At 44.2% G+C, this 21,490-nt stretch overlaps 1 protein-coding gene across 1 annotated transcript in view; it reads right to left on the reverse strand.

Annotated features, from left to right (window-relative positions):
- Positions 1-21,490, reverse strand: part of LOC126383460 (semaphorin-6D-like) — a 481,075-nt gene that overhangs the window by 53,548 nt on the left and 406,037 nt on the right. The window contains exons 19-20 of the mRNA XM_050033965.1: positions 16,949-17,007; positions 16,682-16,735 (exon numbers count right to left, since the gene is read on the reverse strand). Coding sequence (XP_049889922.1) covers positions 16,682-16,735; positions 16,949-17,007 — 113 coding nt within the window. The remainder of the gene's footprint in view (positions 1-16,681; positions 16,736-16,948; positions 17,008-21,490) is intronic.

A 21,490-nucleotide genomic window follows, 5' to 3' on the forward strand; every position in this document is an offset into this window, starting at 1 on the left:
ACCATGTGTTTTCACCAGCCCTCTGCCAGATTACCATTGTCTCCCAGTGTGTTCATGCTTTCCAGCCCAGTTGATCTAGTTTTGTTTGCCTGTTTTTTTGGACTTTGAAGACTTTTGGTATGTTACTCTTGGAATTGCCTTCCTTTGGATTCTGCTTGAATTTTTGAGTAAAGAACTTTGACTTTCTGCATTTTTTTTGTCCTGGTTTTTTTTTTCTCTGCATCTGAGTCTTTTCTTCTGAAACATGTCAGTGTAATCTGGCCATGACAGACTCAGCAGAGGAAGACACTCTTCGTTCAGCTCTCCATGCTCAAGGTAAAAGGCTTCATGAACATGAGCAGCAATTATCTTCTCTTTGTGGAGGTGTACAAGAACTGCATGCAAGGCAAGATACTTTTCAAACTGCAATGACCAACCAGATTCAGGATTTAACCAATCAACTGCAACAGATGTTAACTCTCCTGAAACCTCCAACACCTTTACCATCCCCTCAGCCTTCTCCTGTACCATGTGTTCCTGAGAGTCAAGCTTCATATCGGCCCGAGCCTCGCCTTCCAAACATTGAGAGGTATGATGGAGATAGCTCAACCTGCCGCTCCTTTTTGTCACTTTGTTCTATGACTTTTGAACTGCAACCTCACTCATACCCAACTGAAAGTTCTCATGTAGCCTTCATCATAACCCACCTCACAGGAAGAGCTCGTGAGTGGGCTACAGCTGAGTGGGATAAGCAATCCATGTCATGTCAAACTGTTAAGAGTTTTTCTGAGGCCCTTTGCAAGGTATTTGACCACCGCACTCCAGGCAGAGAGGCAGCTCAAGGGCTGCTGACCCTGCGACAAGGAAGCAACAGAGTGTCAGACCATGCTATCCGCTTCCGCACCCTAGCAGCAGAGAGTGAGTGGGATGAGAACTCTCTCAGAGACACTTTTTTGCACAGTTTATCTGAGGACATTAAGGACCATCTAGCACCACTGGATTTGCCCCCTGATTTTGATTCTTTAGTTGCCCTGGCTATAAAGATTGACAACAGACTTCAGGAGAGAAGAATGGAGAGGACCCGCGGAGCCCGCAGACCATCAAGCCACTTGTAAAGACCAGCTTTGTCTACAGATTCTTCCTCCTCCTTTATTCCCTTGACTCCACAGAACAACACAACAGCATCCTCTTGTGGACGTGAGGAGCCCATGCAGATTGGACGCACCCGTCTAACCCCAGAGGAACGCCAGCGTCGCCGGAAGGAGGGAAGATGCCTTTATTGTGGACTGCTGGGCCACTTCCTCGCTGCATGTCCAGTAAAAGATCAAGCTCATCAATAGGACGAGGGTTATTGGTGAGTCAAACTTCTACTTCACAAAATCCCTCCAGACCAAGATCTAATGCTCGATTGACTCTTTCCAGGTGTTCCCTGGAGCTGGCTGTGTTTGTTGATTCAGGAGCAGATGAAAATTTTATGGACAGTGGGTTGGCAAAGAAGCTAGGTCTGGCCTTAGAATCTCTGCCTTGTCCTTGGGAGACCACTGCACTGGATGGCCGGCTTCTTTGCTACATCACTCAACGTACCCCTGCCTTAAGTCTGACCATGTCAGGTAACCATTCAGAGATGATTTCATTTTTAATAATTGACTCCCCTGAGTTTCCTCTTGTTTTGGGTCACCCGTGGTTAAAGAGACATAATCCACATATTGACTGGTCCACTGGGGTTATTTTGGGTTGGAGTGAATTTTGCCACTCATCTTGTCTCATGTCTGCCTCACCCAGTCCCTGTTCCAAGAACTCTGTCTCCAGATGTTTTCCAGATCTCTCTCGTGTCCCTTCTGTCTACCTGGATCTTAAGGAAGTGTTTAACAAGTCCCGAGCCACCTCCTTGCCTCCCCATCGGCCATATGACTGCGCCATTGACCTCCTGCCTGGAGCCTCTCCACCTAAAGGTCGCCTCTACTCCCTGTCTGCCCCAGAGAGACAGGCCATGGATGAGTACATTCAGAGTTCCCTGGCTGCAGGAATCATCCGTCCCTCCTCCTCACCTGCTGGAGCAGGTTTCTTCTTTGTGGGTAAAAAGGACAAGTCACTATGCCCATGCATTGACTACAGAGGTCTCAACGAGGTCACAGTAAAGAACAGGTACCCTCTTCCACTTATGTCTTCTGCTTTCGAACAACTGCAAGGGGCCTCCATTTTCACTAAACTGGATTTAAGAAACGCTTATCATCTAGTTCGTATATAAGAGGGGGATGAATGGAAGACGGCCTTTAACACACCTAGTGGTCATTATGAATATCTTGTCCTTCCCTTTGGCCTCACCAATGCCCCTGCAGTTTTTCAGGCCTTGGTTAATGATGTCTTAAGGGACATGTTAAACAAATTTGTTTATGTCTACCTTGATGATATATTGATTTTTTCCAAGTCTGAGGAGGAGCATGTGCAACATGTCCGTCAGGTTCTTCAGCGGCTGTTGGAGAATCAACTTTTCGTCAAAGCAGAGAAGTGTGACTTTCATCAGCGCTCTGTTTCATTTCTGGGTTTTATTGTGGCACCAGGCAGTTTCAAGATGGACCCAGATAAGGTTAGTGCTGTCACGGATTGGCCTGTCCCTACTGACAGAAAACAGCTGCAAAGATTTTTGGGGTTTGCCAATTTCTATAGACGTTTTATTAGGAACTATAGCTCTGTCGCAGCCCCTTTACATTCTCTCACGTCCCCAGGAACAAGGTTTGCATGGAGCTCTGAGGCCGAAGAGGCCTTTAAAACCCTCAAACAGCGGTTTTCTTCTGCCCCAATCCTCACCCTACCAGATCCAAGATTGCAGTTCATCATTGAGGTTGATGCATCGGGTGTGGGAGTGGGAGCTGTCCTCTCTCAGCGCTCTTCCAAGGACAGAAAGGTTCATCCCTGTGCTTTCTTTTCCAGAAAACTTTCTCCCTCAGAGCGAAACTACGATGTAGGAAATCGGGAACTATTAGCTGTCAAGTTGGCCTTGGAGGAGTGGAGGCATTGGCTAGAAGGGGCAGAGCAGCCGTTTCTTGTGTGGATGGATCACAAGAATCTGGAGTACATCAGGACAGCTAAACGACTGAACTCGCGTCAAGCCAGGTGGGCCCTTTTTTTTAATCGGTTTGATTTCACCCTCTCTTATCGCCCCGGCTCCAGGAACCTAAAGCCAGACGCCCTGTCCCGTCAGTTTGAGTGTGAAGAGTCTCCAAGGACTCCTGAGACCATTCTTCCACCCTCCTGTGTGGTTGGAGCAGTAACATGGGGCATAGCCGAAGAGGTCAGGCGGGCATCGGAAGGAAAGGAGATTCCTGAAGCCTGTCCTGAGAATCGACTGTTTGTCATGCCCAATCTCCGCCCTAAGGTTCTGCAGTGGGGGCACTCTTCCAACCTCAGCTGTCATGCAGGGGTTGCACGCTCCATCAGCCTTCTAAGACAGTGTTTCTGGTGGCCCACAATGAAGGAGGATGCCCAGGAGTATGTTGCTGCCTGCCAGGTCTGTGCCGAAAATAAGACCTCCCGCCACAGGCCAGCTGGGTTACTCCACCCTTTACCTGTTCCCCGACGACCCTGGTCACACATATCTATTGACTTTGTTACTGGACTGCCTCCCTCAGAAGGTAACACTGTAGTTCCTACAATGGTCGACAGATTTTCTAAAATGGCTCATTTTGTCCCTCTGCCTAAGCTCCCTTCTGCCAAGGAAACGGCAGAGGTCATGTTATCTAATGTTCTTCGGTTGCATGGACTCCCTCAGAATGTGGTGTCAGACCGGGGACCCCAGTTTGCTTCTCAGTTTTGGAAGGAGTTTTGTAGACTCATTGGAGCCACTGCGAGTCTGTCCTCTGGATTCCATGCACAGTCAAATGGCCAGACTGAACGCTACAATCAGGAGCTTGAGACAGGACTCCGCTGTTCCGTATCCCAAAATCCTTCCCTCTGGAGCAAGTATTTGATCTGGATTGAATATGCTCACAATTCTCTCCCTGTCTCTGCTACAGGTCTCTCTCCTTTTCAGTGTGTGTATGGTTACCAACCACCTTTGTTTCCTGAAGCTGAGAAAGAGTCACTTGTGCCCTCCGCCATGGCTCTGGTCCGCCGCTGCCACACAACCTGGAGAAAGGCTCGAGCAGCTCTTCTCCGAACCTCCAGCCGGTACAAGGAGTCAGCAGACAAGCAGTGTTCTCCCACTCCTCGTTACAGGGTGGGTCAAAGAGTCTGGCTTTCCACGCACAATCTCCCATTGCATCTGGAGTCATGCAAGCTGGCACCAAGGTTTGTTGGGCCTTTCCCCATCACTAAAATTGTGAACCCAGTGGCTGTGCAGCTCAAACTTCCCAGGACTATGAGAGTTCATCCAACTTTTCATGTGTCCAAGATCAAGCCCTTCAAGGTCAGTCCCCTTGTCCCCTCCTCTAGACCCCCCCCACCCCCCCCGAGTTATTGACGGTGGACCTGTTTACACTGTAAGACGCCTGCTGTCTGTCCGCCGCAGAGGCCGTGGACTGCAATACCTTGTTGACTGGGAGGGGTATGGACCTGAGGAGAGGTCCTGGTTCCCTGCTAGAGACATTATTGATCGCACCTTGATCAGAGACTTTCATCAACGCCATGCTGATCAACCAGGGACGTCAAGAGCCGTCCCTTGAGGGGGGGGAACTGTAATGTTCTCTTTAGCTGTTAGTGTGTTTGTGTTAATTTCCTGTTTTATTTTGAAATCCTGTTGTTTTTGGTTGATGTCTAGCTTTACTTTCTGTCTTTGTTCTTTTCCCGCCTTTTGATCACTCACCTGTGACTGATTTGTAATCACCTTCACCTATGTATATATACCATGTGTTTTCACCAGCCCTCTGCCAGATTACCATTGTCTCCCAGTGTGTTCATGCTTTCCAGCCCTGTGGATCTAGTTTTGTTTGCCTGTTTTTTTGGACTTTGAAGACTTTTGGTGTGTTACTCTTGGAATTGCCTTCCTTTGGATTCTGCTTGAATTTTTGAGTAAAGAACTTTGACTTTCTGCATTTTTTTGTCCTGGGTTTTTTTTCTCTGCATCTGAGTCTTTTCTTCTGAAACGTGTCAGGTTTGTCTTTCCACAGTTCCAACAATCACCAACTGCGGTTTGGTTGAAATAAAACAGAGTTGTTTTAAGGAGTCTTAAAACGTGGTTTTGTTGTGTTATTGGGAGCCAGAATAGAAGGAGTCATGGCTCAAAACCAGCCACCAATACCTGTCAACAAAAACAAAGACAACTATGGTAAAAAGTGATAAGACGAAAGCACTAGACACAGTGGTGGTTCTAGCCTAAATGGCACCCTGGGCGACACACCCCCTATGGCGCACACTAGAGCACGGCTCGGGCCGCATTTTCGGGAACTGCCCATTGGTTCGACAGCCCATTGGTTCGACATCCCATTGTTCCGACCCTATTAAACTCATTGTTCCGAAGTCCGTTCCGAAATCATCATGACGCCCTGTGGTTAAGGTCTGGTTAGGTTTACGCACAAAAACCACTTGGTTAGGGTCAGGAAAAGATCATGGTGTGGGTTAAAATGAAAAAGAAAGTGACAAACACATAAGCCGTGAGCCTGCTCCGCCTCAAGCCGGTCGCGGCTCACCATACGCCCGCCGCGAGCCGTTCAGCACCGCGGACAGTCGGACTAATGGGATGTCGAACCAATGGGCTGTCGAACCAATGACATGGACCCGCATTTTCCTGACAAAACCCAACCCAAGTCCGACGCAGTTTGTTACCTAGCATAGTTATTGTTATGGACAGTGCGTAAATAACAAATTCCAGCACTTGAATAGGCCATAGCACAACACAGCAGCATGTCAAGTGGACCAAACCCCAGCAAAATTTTGATACTACTGCACTGATCAGAAGAACACACCTGCAGCTAAAACCTCACCCTTCTGGCCTTCCTTGCCACAAAGTCCTCAATGATGACCCCCTCCCCCCCACCCCCCCATCATCAAAAATGCTCACATGTGCAGCACACACTTCATATCAGGTTAGTAGTATTTGCTGTTGTAGGGATGAATAACGTTATGTGTATGAAGGGTTATCATGTCCACCTCATCAGAAATTAGGGAGGTATTAAGAGGAAAACTGGATTTCTCTGTGACGCTAACCTTTCAGGGCATTAGCTAATGTTAGCTTCCATAGCAAAACAAACTGACCATAACCATTCAATTATCGTCCTCCTTTGTAAGATTGGCATAGTAATCAACCACAAAGCTTCCTGTGACATCATCCATCCACTGAGTGAGAGCATATGGGTCGGCCAGTCTGCTCCTGTCGGTCAGTGTTTACTTATTCAAGTAACACGTACGGTCCCAGAGAGTGAGTGACCTGACATGGTGCGTACATTAATTTCTGTTTGACACTCTACACTAAAATAAAAGCCCTGTTGGTTGAAGAAATGGAGCATTATATTTCTACATAAATTAACCAAAGGTTAAGTTAATCACAAATTCATTCAGCTCGGCGCTCTGTTGCTCTGTCTCCCCAGACGCCCAGAGTGCGCTCTGCCATTCCGAGATGTAACCGAACAGTACATTCAGACAGCGCTCCAAATTTATGAGTGGTCCAATTTGTGCTAGTGTGCTCCAACACTCGGAATGAGTATTTCTGAATGCACCACTCGTTTCATCTTCCTCCATTTTCTACAACAAGCCAACAGAACTTGCTAAACTAGCTAATGTCTGTGAAGAATTGTTTTGCCTCCAGCTAAGCTCTCTAAAAAGTAAAAAAAAAAAAAAAAAAATTCCCTTGGAGCCTCTATAGAAGTCCGGGCTAAGCCTCCAGTGTCCTCAAATTGGTTGCAGGATTGGAGCACTTGATGGGAGAAACACAGAGAACATGATAGGCAGCTGATGCAGTCTGTGTTAGTGCTGCAGCTGTTGCTGGGAACATGGAGGCACTTGTGCACTAATCTCTCAAGACAGATTCTGCAATTTACATTGTAGAATCTGTCGGCAGCCCTGTGTGAAAGACGACTACAGAGGGGGGAGGGCGGGGCTTTGAGTTTGAACAATGCTGCGCTATAGCCAATCACAATGGAGGGGGCGTGGCCGAGACGTGCAGGTGTCCCCAGGAAATGTGTACCTACTGAAACAGAAAGCTCCGCGTCCATAGCGACCGCTCCACCCAAAACGCCGTCTCATCAACGTGAAAAAAAATATTTTTTCCAGCGGATGTCTTAGTTACAACATGATTGAGCAAACTGGAGTAGTTTCATGTCGTATCCGACAACGGGACGCTTTTAACAGATGACGTCCTGATGTTAGCTTTGCTAACCGTCCCTGTCAGCTGCAGCCACTGATGCTTTCTAGACATTGTGATTTCCCATAACTGAATAAATACCACACATAGCAACACAATACTGCTTTGCTAGCTCACTCATGTTGTAACTAAGATATCCGCTGGAAAAAATATTTTATTCACGGACCGTTTATTGAGTTATTACCTTATTTTTATACAGTCTATGGTTATTACAGACACCGCTAACGGCTAACGTTAACAGCTAACGGTTAGCCGGGTGACGGGTCGCTTCTGAGGCTAAGGCTGAGGCAGAGCTCTGCAGGTGTGCACAAAACATGTTTTCACATGTAGCAAATTTGTTAAAATGTTCAACAGCACACAACATTCTTATGTGTTTGCTGTTAATATGTTTATTTCCTCAGCATGATTGTCCCCCCAAATGTTTTGCACACTGACAGAAATGTATTTCTTGGGTGTGACAAAGAATCAAATACACAAGATATATTAGAGATGTACAACAAGTGGATGAAGTGGAACAGCGACTGTGGGCTAAAGCCGATCAACTGCATCAGTCACCATCTGCTGGACACACTGAGGCACATTAATGGACATAAAGTGACATATCATCTCACTGGAACTCTTCCACGACACATCTGCTGAAGGATTGTTTTAATCCGACTGGATGGGAACACTGAATTCATTCTGAACCTCCTGACAAGTTCACCATTCAGGACATAAAAGCCGTTTTAATTGTTCATTATTAGGGCTGAGCTCAGCAGCAGAATAAACTTCATTTCATGGATCACCAACGGTACAATAAGTAATGTAAAGGTCACACACAGACAGCATTCATGTCATCTGAGAACCATCATCATTTGCATTTGCAGAATTCATTCTGCACAATGTCAACTCTCATCTAATAAAGAACTCCCCTGTAATGGCACTCTGCAGCATAATGGCCAATTTATGTCCATTCAGAGCCAAAGCTGCGCCCGTGGGGGCCTCCCTTGCACTGCATTAAATAACCAATTTGCAGCAAAAACGTCATTACGGGAATAGTTTTCCGCCAAACGATGTCATTACAGTAACGGCAGCCACTTTAGCGTGATGCTGCGAATAAATACGGGTGCAAGCTGGCTAAAACATCCATCATTTATTGTGTTCCGAGTCCTTCATGCCTGGCTGCCCGACACCATGAAGTTAATGCGTCAGACACCATTATGGAGGAAGTGCCTGCTGTCAGTCCTACTGTATAATAGCACCACCAACATTCACTCTTGACTTAATCACTGCATATTTAAGCTTCACAATGAAAGCGTGAAGAATGAGCGTGCTGCCAGACGTGGCTAATGTTAGCTGGTGAGTGCTGTGGGTTCTTATTGTGTTATGGTACTATTAACTCGCTGGGTAATCCCCGCAGGCGTCAATAAAATCTAAAACTTAAATGACACGGTTTATCACGACACAATTAGTGCAAGTCAGGACATAAAATTGTGGAAGGATGTTAAATAATCCGCCGGCACCGTTGGAGTCTCCCACTGCTTTACATCTGCTGCGCCTGTAATCATGTCAGTCAGTCAGTCAGGGCTAATCGCTGCACAGCGAGGTGCGTTCTGCCTGCAAACTCATATTTATGGAGGGAAAACTCAGGCAGGAAATCATTGTTTTATAACCTGCTCTGTAAGTGACTGCAGGCTGTCTGTGTAGTCTCACATCCTGCTGCTGTTTCACTGATTAAAGAGGCAAATTAAAGGTCGAGGTGAAGCTGCAGCAGCTACATATAAATACACCTGAGCTCCGGATGTGTGGAAACACTGCTCAGCTTCATATTTCTCTCCCCTAACTGCAATGTGAGTGTATAAGTGGGCAAAGTCTGAGGCAATATTACAGCAAGACAAATGCATTCACATTTAAGGGACAAGCAGTGATATTTAAGTGTCTCTCTGCAGCTGTTTCCTTTCTAGAACATGCGCTTCAACTAGTAGCAGCAAAGTCTGGTAGCTCTGCAATTTTACTTAGTTTTACTGAATTTTTATTACATTTTCTCAACTACTAATGGATACTTCTGTGAAGAGAAGAGTTTATTCAAGAGAGGAGCTTTTTTTTCCATTGAAACGGAGCAAGTCTGGAGGACACCATCCTATTCCAGCCGAGATGAAGAGGTGTTTTTGTGGTTGCCGTGCTGGTGCAAAGGTGAAGGCTTGGAAATGGAGATATAAGCCCTTCATCATGGGAAATGTCAACTCTCTGCCCAACAAGAGTGACGAACTGGAGATACTGGTGAAGACTCAGAAAGTATACCGTGAGTGCAGTCTCATGTGTTTTACGGAAACGTGGTTGAATCAAAACATCTCAGACTCCAACGTGGATCTACCTGGCTTCACTCTCATACGATCGGACAGAGACCCTAAAGCTAGTGGCAAGAAAAAAGGTGGGGGCCTGGCTTTATTTGTGAACCAGAGATGGTGCAGTCCTGCACATATTACTGTCAAGGAGAAGATGTGTTGTCCAGATATTGAACTTTTGGCAGTTGGCATGAGGCCATATTATGTACAAAGAGAATTCAGTCATATCATAACAATACTTGTGTACATCCCACCCAAGGTAACTGCTGAAGTTCCATGTTAAGTTCTCCATTAACTCGTTGCTAAGATACAGACTAAACATCCTGAGGCACTATTGATAATATCAGGAGACTTCAACCATGTTTCCCTCTCCTCTCACCTGACTGGATTTACACAGTTTGTTAACTGTCCAACCAGAGAAAATAAAACCCTTGATCTGCTGTATGCCCATGTCAAAGAAGCTTACAGAGCCACTGCCTTACCACCACTGGGCAGGTCAGATCACAACTTGGTTCTTCTGCAGACATGTTACAAACCCCGTGTGTGGAGGTAGCGTGCAACTAAACTCACAGTCAGGAAATGGACACCAGAGGTTACTTAGGCTCTAAGAGACTGCTTTGAATGCACAGACTGGGATGTGCTGCTGGAAACAGAGGAGACCATCATGGACATTGATAGACAGGTTGACTGTTTTACTGATTACAACAACTTCTGTAGAGACACAGTCATACAAAGACTGTACGCTGTTTCCACAATAACAAACCTTGGATTACCAGTGACATAAAGGCAATCCTCAATGAGAAGAAGGCAGCTTTTAGAGATGGTGACAAAGCACGGCTCAAACAAGTGCAACATGAGTTGAAGAGGAGACTTAAGATGGCAAAGGTGGAATACAAAAAGAAACTGGAGAGGAATCTACAACAAAGCAACATCCATGAAATGTGGAGAGGAGTCAACATCATCTCTGGTTACAACAAGAAAAGACAGCCTCCTCCTCCTCCTCCTCCTCCTCCTCCTCCTCCTCCTCCTCCTCCTCCATCACCTCCACAACTTGTGTACAACTCCAATGTGGCAGCCACCCCCCCTCTTACACCTGTGCCTCCACCCTTGTCTGTCACAGAGATGGGGTTGAGTTTGGAGCTGGGAAGACTTTGCTCTGGGAAGGCTGCTGGCCCAGATGGTGTGTGTCCAAGGCTCCTCAAAGACTGTGCTGCCTAACTGTGTCAACCTCTCCACAAGATTTTCAACCTCAGTCTACAGTTGGGGCGGGTGCCAGCACTGTGGAAGACTTCCTGTGTTGTACCGGTACCAAAAATTAAATGTCCAGCTGAACTTAATGACTTCAGACCAGTAGCCCTCACTTCGTACATCATGAAGACCTTGGAGCGGCTGATTCTACGCCTACTGAGACTTGAGGTCAAAGACAAACTCGACCCCCTGCAGTTTGCATAGAAACACATTGGAGTGAATGATGCTGTCCTCTACATGCTTCACTGTGCCCTAGCTCATCTGGAGGAACCTGGCGCTTATGTGAGAATCATGTTCTTTGATTTTTCAAGCGCATTCAACACCATCCAACGCAACATACTCAAAGACAAGCTCACAGAGATGGCAGTGGATCCTTCCTTTATCTCCTGGATCACAGATTACCTGACAGGAAGGCCACAGTATGTCAGGTTGGGGAACTGTGTTTCTGGGACATTAATGAGCAGCACTGGGGCTCCACAAGGGACTGTCCTGGCTCCATTCCTGTTCACACTGTACACGGCAGACTTCAAATACAACTCTGAGTCCTGCCACATCCAGAAATACTCGGACGACACTGCTATTGTGGCGTGTATCAGGAATGGGCAGGAGTCTGAATATAGGGACCTGATAAAAGCCTTCAGTGACTGGAGTCACAAGAACTGTCTCCTCCTGAACACCTCAAAGACCAAGGAAATGATCATAGATTTCCGCAGGTCCAAGCCCCCTCTTCAGCCAGTGAATACCTGTGGGGTGGACATCGAGGTGGTGCCAAGCTATAAGTATCTAGGTGTACACCTGGATAATAAGTTGGACTGGTCCCTAAACACAGACGCTCTCTACAAAAAGGGGCAGAGCCGCCTCTTTTTCTTGAGGAAGCTCAGATCTCTCGACATCTGTAGTAAGATGCTGCAGATGTTTTATCAGTCTGTGGTGGCAAGTGTGTTGTTTTATGCTGCAGTCTGCTGGGGAGGAAGCATCAGACACAAAGATGCAAGGCGGCTGGACAAACTAGTCAAAAGAGCTGGCTCTGTGATTGGAGTCAGGTTGGACACACTGAAGGAGGTGGTGGAGAGATGCACACTGAAGATGTTCGAGGCCATCATGAACAACCCAGATCATCCACTCCACAACACCTTGATGGACCAAAAAAACTGTGGTGGATGGCTCCTCTGTCTTCGATGCAGGACAGAGAGATAAAGAAGATCCTATATACCAACAGCCATCAGGCTTTATAATTCTTTGACATATAATAGATGAGCTGACAGATAATTGAATTTCCCCTTGGGGATGAATAAAGTTATTCTTATTCTTATTCTTATTTTGCGACTCAATTCTTCCTCAAAGAGATTTCAAACTTTCTGAACAGGTGCAGCATACCTGGCTCCGTAAAGAGCACAGAGTCCTGCACTGGAATGGGTACCCACGGGATGGTAAAAATATGTAATTATATATAAATTAACTCGTAAAAATGAACCACACGCTGGTGGGTAGTGGGTGAGAACTATATTTTTATATTTTTCAGAATGAAACTAAGTAAAAAGATGTGCAGTCTATGTGTAATATTTTGACATCTAAATCACTGTTATCAAGCTGCAGCTCCTTTTATTTTAAAAGTCAGTGACACAAGTGTAACCTTTGACCCCGTTGTCACATTGGTCACCGACGCGGAGGACTCCAGTCATGAAACTTAGCAGCTCGAGGATGAGGTGGCAGTCTACATGGAGTTCAAGACACCCAAGGAGGATCCTTTTGGGGTTTTATGGTGGTGAAAAATGTTAATGAAATGTCCAGAAAATATTATTAAAATATCTGAAAAAAATGTTGATAAAATGTCCAAAAGAAATTTGATGAAATGTCTGAAAAATATTATAAAAATGTCCGAAACAAATGTTGATATGATGTCCGAAATATATTTTGAAAACGTCCAAAAAATGTTAATGAAATGTCTGAAATCTTGATAAAGTGTTCAAAAATATTATTAAAATAGTAAAATTAAATTGTATTGAAAAGTAGCATGCTCAAATGTTTCCTAACCTGGCAGTGATTGAATGTTTCACCATTCCGCCATTAAGCACAGCCAGTAAAAGAAACGCCTCCTCCACTGGATTTGGAATTCAAGAACAGAGAACCCAGCTTAACTTGAGTGACTGTAGCCTGTGTGTATTTAATCACGGCTGCAGGTTGGGTCCTGGGTCTTTTAGTAACGGGTGCAGCTTTGACTTAGACATAATGACAGGTAACGGGTCAGTTCTGGTCCCGAGCTTTACAGGTATGGGTGCCGGTTTTCAAAAATGGACCCGTGCAGGACTCTGGTCCTCCATGTTTGATTTTCAAGACCTGAACCCTCTCCGCTATCCGCACATATGATCAATGAGTTCTGCAACCCCACTGAGAAATTAATTCATCATTAAGTAGTTCAGAAATTAATTATTTAAAAACACTATTTATTTTTATGAGTATTTTTGCTTATTGTCATAATATTAAGAAGCACATTCCTAGAGGGGGTGCCTGCTCACTGTTCTATAAGTCCCACGTCAAGACTTACAAGTCCAAAGTCCTAAACATTGAATTTTGAGTCCTATACAAGTCATAATGCGCTCCTTACCAAAGGTAATGCTATCTTAACTAAAGGGTAATAACATATTAAAGTTACAAAAATCATGCCTACTTTTTAAAAATTTTATCTATTTTTTAAAACAAGTGCGAGTGAACTTCATCATAAAAAAGTAGTGCTGACATAGTATTTTCATAGCAGAAGCACAGCAGAATGATTTTTTTTATGTTTCTGTCCTGACTTGTATTTAACTGTTCTCATATTGGAAAAATGTTTATGACTTTCTCCTGTCAAATTCACTCAAGGAAAGGTATCAAGTATTTTCAAATCAGAAGGCTCGAGTCCATGTAAAGTTGTAAGGTTTTAAAATCCAAGTCGAACTGCAAGTCTTTTTTGACTTTCTCAAGTCGAGTGTAAAATCATCAAATTTAAGCTGCTAACACCTAGAAAGAACAAGTTAATTTATCATTTTTAAGTTACGTGTCGTTCATTACCTGTGAATTTATGTATCTATGAATGTTCATACATACATACAGTACATGAATGTTCTTCACTAGCCTTTTTGTCACAAAAACACAGATAAATAGAGTCCAGGTGGAAAAAATACCCTTTAACTTGAAGCTTAATGTAATGAAAGGATGTCAACTGCTGATTTTTACGGTCACCAGACTTGAGTGGGTTCATTTCTTCAGGACAGTATCTCTGTGCTCTGTGGCTCTCAGAGCTCCTTTATAAAAGGTACTTTTCATTCTAGTCGTCTAACAGGACCTCATTTAGATGCCAGGTGAATGCAATTAACTTACGCGGCAGAATACAAAGCGAGGCGCTCTCTAAGCTCTGAGGACTTGGCTACCCTTTAAAAAAAATCCCATGGACTTCAGTGTTTAGTTTGGAAGCTGCAGCTCTCTGAAAGGATCAGGAATGCTCAGCAAAAAAATAAAATAAGATCTGCATCAATTTCCCACCAGGAATGACGCAAAACAAACATGACAATGTCAAACTGAGCTGGTGATCGACTTTAGGAGGTTCAGAGACGTCTGATAAGAGACTTAGGATGTGGTGAAAAAGAACAACTAATCATTTATCTCAGTCAGTTTTTCTTAATCCTCTTAACTTCCTGTATTTTTCTGTGTGGTGACTCTGTGTTTTCTCTTTATCACCACTGACATGACGCAGCCACTCAAGTTCTCTTCAAGTGCTCCTGACAGACAATCTGTATTATTGAAGTCTGTGTTTCTGCTCCATCCTGCTGTCTGTCTGCCCCCTCTCTGACTTTAATCACAGTAATACAGCTCAAAGAGCCTTAATGGGATTCACTGCGTGGGTCTGCTGTCGCTCTCTGAATGACAATTCCTGGGCTGGTTTAGGAATTACCAACTCTTGACAGTCAGGTAGCAGCCGAGACACGGCCATGAATACAGGGCAGGCCTCTTAGCAAGGCGATGCTTTGATCTGCTGGATTGTAATCTAGTGGAGGTCAAACCGAGCGACGAGCTACTGTACATCAACATGAGTCAATCAAGCGGTAACAACCAAATTTCTTCCGGTTGAGTTTGAGCTCTTCAGCAGAGGGGTCAAGATGAGCTCATTGGCATGTGCCTGCTGACACGCTGCTCTCTGTAAACCCTCAGACTTCTGGAAGATTCACTCTTTTGGGACCTTTTCTCCTGGTCGAAGATGTATTCAATAAATCTGCTGATTTCCCATCAATCAGAGACTGATCACTTATTGTACATGGAAATGTAAACTGCAGCATCACAACAGCATTTGTGCAGATCAAACTGTTTTTTTAGACATATTTGTGAAAACAGAGTCTGAGTGGGCATTTCCCACAGCAACAGTTGATTGACAGTTGAAGGCCTGCGTTGCTAGGAGACATGTTGGTAATTTCAGAGGTGTCAGACTGTATATCCTACAAATTTTGATAGAAAAAAATCTGTCACAAGACAAAAAAATAGGTATTTTGATTAAGGATGTCTTAACATCAACATGTGAGACCCATCAGGCTGTCAAAGTAGTAGAATCAATACTTTTATAATGATGCATTAAATGACAATGGGAAAACAGTGTGCTGTGTGTCTCTCTGGTAGAAGCTGTGTCTTAATTCAGGGGCAGCATCCTTTGAAGGACGCGGCCTTCACAGTTTACGTCGGCCACGTCCTTTAAAGGCCGCATCAGCCAAACCAAATGGTCTCCGAAATGGGACAGTCTGGTATGCCGAGGATTTCATGGTTGCATCACCAGTTGTTCTTGCCTCAACCAATTGGCGTTCCTGTTACCTAGCAACCAGCTAAACTTGACGAAAGAAGGATAAAGGTAGTAAGTAAGTAAGCCCTAAATCATGGACCCAGAGATTGATTATTATATTTAAACTTTTTATTTAATACTTGAGGAGATGATTCACCGCCAGAGACACCGCCGTTTGATATATTTCAGGATGATGGAGGACCGTTTTCAGGTAAACTTTTTGAGTTAAGATTGTTTAAGCTGTGTGCTTTTAGCTAATAGTAATGTTAACAACAGCTAAGCGTTAGCTAGTTAACAACCGTTACAACTGGGCCACGAAGGATTCATCTATTGCATCCTCCAAATATTGGGAAAGAAAGCTGCATTTCTTGGCTGCATTTGAAGGAGCCTTCGAAATGGGACAGCCTTGGTCACACCAATTTGACGCAATCGGTCTTCAAATGTAGCCTTTGAAGGCTGCAGCCCCTGAATTGAGACACAGCTAGAGGGTTATCAGCTGAATCTGCAGCTCCCGTCGGCCTTTATGGAGTTTTATAGTGAGTATCATCTCATTGTTCATCCGTCCCGTGGTGCTGTAGTCAACCAAAGAAAATCTTGGTCAACTTAAATTCTACATACTATTCAACGAATCAATCGGCCGAAGGGGAAAAAAAAAAAAATGGGCACATCATTGCTAGATTAAAAGTGCTGTATGTAACTCTCGAGAAAGATAGTTGATTGTTGAATGACTTATAATATACAACCATTCAGCCAAAACATTAATTTTTTCAAAGAAGAAGCTGTAAGAAGCCACTGTAGCCTGGTTGCTCAGCAGCAGATGGCAGACAGACACAGCTGGAAAATAGCTGGTGAACATAGTGGAGTGTGAATGATCATATTGCTCTGTAACCCCAGGACGTGGACTTCAATTTAGACGTCCTGTCCTGATGACGAGGTGTAATACCTCACCTGACCAGTGGTGGTGCTGTTAAATATCACATCATGACTCTCTGCTGCTGAAGTGGAATAAAAGCCATCATAAGTAGAGTTTCTTACCGTAGGCCGAGTCGGCTGCAGACTCCTGATTCCGTGTGGTTGCCAACACATCGGCTGCACACGAACACAACACAACCACAGTCAGATTCTTCTGCTGCACAAAACTCCATGTATCCCCTTAAAATTCTGCCCATTTCTTTCATTGTCCAGTTTATTGCCTGTATCATTACTGCACTTTTACAATCCACTGACTTTTACACTGTTTACACCTCATATTAGAACTGTTATCATAAGTATTGTGGCTGTAAAATGGCGAGTTTATCTCACCATGGCAGCTGTCTGGGTGAAACGAGTGGTCGCCCTCGATATCCTGTTCAAACCCGGCCCTGCACAGAGCCAGAGGAGGAAGAGGAGGAGGAGGAGGAAGAAGAGGAGAGAAGAGAAGAGGAGGAGAGCAAGTTAAATAAACAAAAGAATCAAATTCTTCAGACACATCTCATCCTCTTATGTCAGTTGCCGTGGGTTACCGTTGCCAGGGCAATTAATCGATGATGTCCATCCAGATAACGAGCTGCGACAATATTAATTAGATTATGTCACATAGTTCATCTGCAGCTCATCATTTACTTTGAAGGCTGAAGAGGTCGACTGAGGAAAAAGAGCCGACACCTTCTGTGGTTGTCCAATTAGGGATAAAGGAAGGTGACAGACGCCAATGAGAGGCGACCATGAAACACATACTGAGTCTCAGTGGCAGTAAAGTGAAACAGGGTATATCTCACTGCAGCTCCAGTAAATGAAGCCATTTACTTTCCTCACAGTGTCTCCAGCTCTGGCTTTGTGTCCCTGCTGTTAACTGTCTCTGCCTCTGTCACCAGCGGCGTTTCCATCTGACCTTCAAATCAATTTTAAAGGGCCAACAAATCTGGATTTTACTGCCACAAAATGACTGCAGTGTAACGGCAGAGTCAGAGCCGAGGAGCAGGAGATGGATTCTGCCTGTGGAGTTCTTATTGCTCACCTGCTCCAGGCGCAGAATAATAAAAACCTCTCTAGGTAATCACTTAAATGTTAGAAAAGAAAAACATGACTTCCGGTGCTACAATGCGTGGGTAGGCGGAAGATTTTGGAGCTCCCTGACAATTGCTCAATAATTCGATAAATAATGGTGCTTTGGTATCTACACCGTCCATTTTTGTCAGTTGGGAACGAACAACTGTTCTGGTGATATTTTTGATATTATCACGTCTTTTTTGAGTATTACATTATGCCGAACCAGCCTCGTGCTAAGGGAGCTAGCCCTGACAAAGCTAACCCTGCCACATCGGACAATGCTGTTCTCAGTGTTATTGCTTCACTTTGCGCTGATTTAACATCTGAGCTGGCAGCACTGAAAGCCGATATTTGTGCTTCTGTGGACGCTAAAATAGAAAGTTTAGCAGCATGTTTGAGATCCGAAATTACATCAGTACGGACTGAAATACATGGCGACCTAGCGGCAGTCAGATCCGAGGCTGGGGCCTTGGCCAATCATGTGACAGAGTTGGAAAAGGGGACAAATCACTGGGCAGATGAGGCTACATCCCTGGAGATCAAACTACAAAACCTCACTAAGCAGGTGGCTTCCCTATCCGAGAAGTGTGAGGATCTAGAGGGAAGGTCACGTAGAAACAACTTGAGGATCATTGGCCTGCGTGAAGGCACAGAGGAGAACAGCATTTGATAAGGCCAAGAAACTGCTCCGAGATCGCTAAGGGGTGAAATATGGCCTGCTTTTCTCGGTGCGGCTGAGGATCACACACAACGGCACCCAGTCTGTGTTCAACACTCCTGAAGAAGCAACAGCTTTCATCCACAGCAATATCCTGGCCGGCTAACCAGCTTGTGTTGGCTGGATGATATCTGCTTACGGTAACGTTAAAGTACTGTGAAAATGCTGTCATCGATAGCTTGTTGGGCTAACCGCTGGCTAATCTGGCCGGCTAGCGGTAGCCTAGCCGTATGTGAACTAATGCTAACGTTACCTGTTTGCCAAAACATATGCTGGACTTTTCCTATACGACCAGTTCTGGTAAACAAAGGCACAATGTGAACGTTACACCATCACGGAGATGTTTAGTTACTTGATAACCATTGTGTTTTGGTCAACATTTATAGCACGGTGTTGGGACTGCCGACTTGTTATCAGTCTGTCTTGTGCTAATGTTAATTTCTCAGCCACCTCAGCTTATATCCAGCTGCTCTCTGAAACTCCGGCCACACAAGCCTTACACAGGCGGAGTGGACAACTATGACTGTCGTATTTGCCGAAAGAGGTTGGGCTGGACCATTTACACGTTTTGCACTAAAGCTAGTTCTTTGACCAACAATTTTTATTCATATTTTGAGACGTACTTGGCTAACTGTGTTATGTTGTTAGCCTACTGTTTAAAGTTTATACCTACATACCCATACTCTTGTTGGTAGTATAAGGTACTTTTTATTTTATTTTATTTATTTATTTTTGTCTCTTGCTTACATGTGTAATGGGCCCTACAATTTTGGCTGCTTTATTTACATATGTTTTTTTTATCTGTTTTTCACTGGGCTCAATGGCAGTCTGTATTTCAGTTTATAGAATTTAGGTTTACAACTAGGAAATAGAGGGCTACAAAATGTTTTCCTATGCAAGATGAGGTTGTTATATACATCTGTTCTATAGTATTTTGTTATAGCTGGCCTCCTAAACAATGGCCATACCTCAGTTTAGAAGTTGGTAAGCTATTATGCAGGATACCATTCACATCTGCTGTTTAACATTGGATGAGTCAATTGTATGTTTTTTGTATTTACTTTATTATAATGACTGGGGATTGTAAATATTTCTGCTGGTGTCACCTACTTTATATTTTTATTTATTTTTATAAGAGCTTAATAGCCATATGAGGATGGCACCATTTGTATAAACTACAATTCACTTTACCTGGCTACTGCCAGACAGGCTACCAATGCCTTAATACACTGTAAGTGCCTTGTGTATGTACACACATGTATACATATTTCAATCTCCCACTGAAACAGTTCAGTAACATTCCTAAGTGCCAATATATTTTTCTATGTTTCTTATATTTCCATTTGGCAGGACTCCATTGTTTGCTTGGTTGTTAAATGTACGCAACAGCGTATGCTTGCCCCTGTTGGGGTTGGCTGTGGGGTGGGAGTAGGGGAAGAGGGATCTGGGGGGAGGGGTGGCAGGTTATGGGTGCTACTGTATGGTGTTTAGATTATTTTTATTTCGTTTTATTTATCGTTTTCTTCTCTCTTTTTTGTTTCTCGTCTCTTTTCCCTTTTTTGTATTCTACCCCAAACTTTCCTCCTTTACCAGTCTACTGATGGTTAATATGTCTCTCACTGACTGTATCTCTCCCTCCAACTTTGTCATTAGATGCTCGTGCCTTTTCTCTCCTGCGGTGATATATAATGCCACTACCATCTGGAACAGAGAGCAGTATGAGTAGGTCAATCAACTGCACAAGCTGGAACGTGAAAGGCCTCAACTTTCCTGTAAAAAGGAAGAAGGTTCTCACTCATCTAAAACAGCTCAATACTCAGATTGTATTCCTCCAGGAAACACACCTTCGTGATTGAGATCAGGCTCTCCGCTGTGGTTGGGTAGGCCAGCTTTCTCATTCAAAGTTTCAATTCAAATCCAGAGGGGCCGCTATTCTTATTAATAAAAATGTCCTGTTTTCGGTTTCCAAGGTAGATGCAGACCCCAGGGGACATTATATAATTGTCACAGGTCAGTTATATCATAGTCTGGTTACGCTAGTGTAGAAGCAAAAAAGTCAAGGTCCCGAGCCGTGCCAGAAAGCTCGCGACCTCGCTCTTCTCTTCTCAAACAGACTTTCTTTGTCTTCCATTAGATATCAAAAACTCAAATACTCAGAGGTCAAAAAATCACTGGAGACACGTAGAATCAGATGCAACTGAGTTTAATGTGCTCGCAGGCAACAAACACATCACAACTCAATGAGCCAAGCTCCGGAGCAAGACTGAAATTTCTTTGTTTGCGCTCGCTCTTTTATCGTAGAATTTCTGCTGAGTCATCTCTTTTCCTTAAACTTTTCCACTGGGCGCTGATCATAAAGGTGTCACATTTCTGCTGAGTTTTAGTCCTTCCCACCATATCGGTGTCACATTTCTGCTGACTCAGCACTTTTTTAGTCCTTCCCCCTCTAGTGGCAGGCCTTTTTGCCTTTGTTCAGACACGTCTGGACATGCCCAGACATGCCCAGACATGTCCTAATGGTGTAATCTTTTTCTCCCGGCCTACTACTACTGTCTACTATTACACTTCCAGGCAATACATGGTATGGTATGTGTGTGTTTTCAATATATGAATACGCAAACTTGTGTAAAAGTGCTTTGCCATACATGGATACATAAAACATGGTTACATGAACTCCAACCTTAATCAACTTATGCAAAATGAAACATTTACCTGATTAGTGGTTAAATCTTACACTACACTAGCCAACATCTATGCCCCAAACTCAGATGATGCACAATTCCTCAAAGATTTTCTCTCCCGCCCTCCCAACATCAACACACACTACCTGATTCTTGGTGGGGATCTTAACTGCATCCTGTCCACTACTCTTGATCGTAGCTCATCAAAACCTGCCCTGCTTTCTAAATGTTCTACAGTTATTAATTCATTCTTAAATTCCTATGGTGTTTCGGATGTTTGGCATTTTCTAAATCCCACAGCTCGCGACTACTCATTCTTTTCCCATGTACATAAAACCTTTTCTCGAATTGATTACTTTTTGCTAGACAACAAGTTGCTCTTGTCGGTTCGAAATTGCAGTTATCAGGCTATTGTAA

The sequence above is a fragment of the Epinephelus moara genome, chromosome 22 (genome assembly GCF_006386435.1).
Source record: "Epinephelus moara isolate mb chromosome 22, YSFRI_EMoa_1.0, whole genome shotgun sequence".
Classification (NCBI taxonomy): Eukaryota; Metazoa; Chordata; class Actinopteri; order Perciformes; family Serranidae; genus Epinephelus; species Epinephelus moara.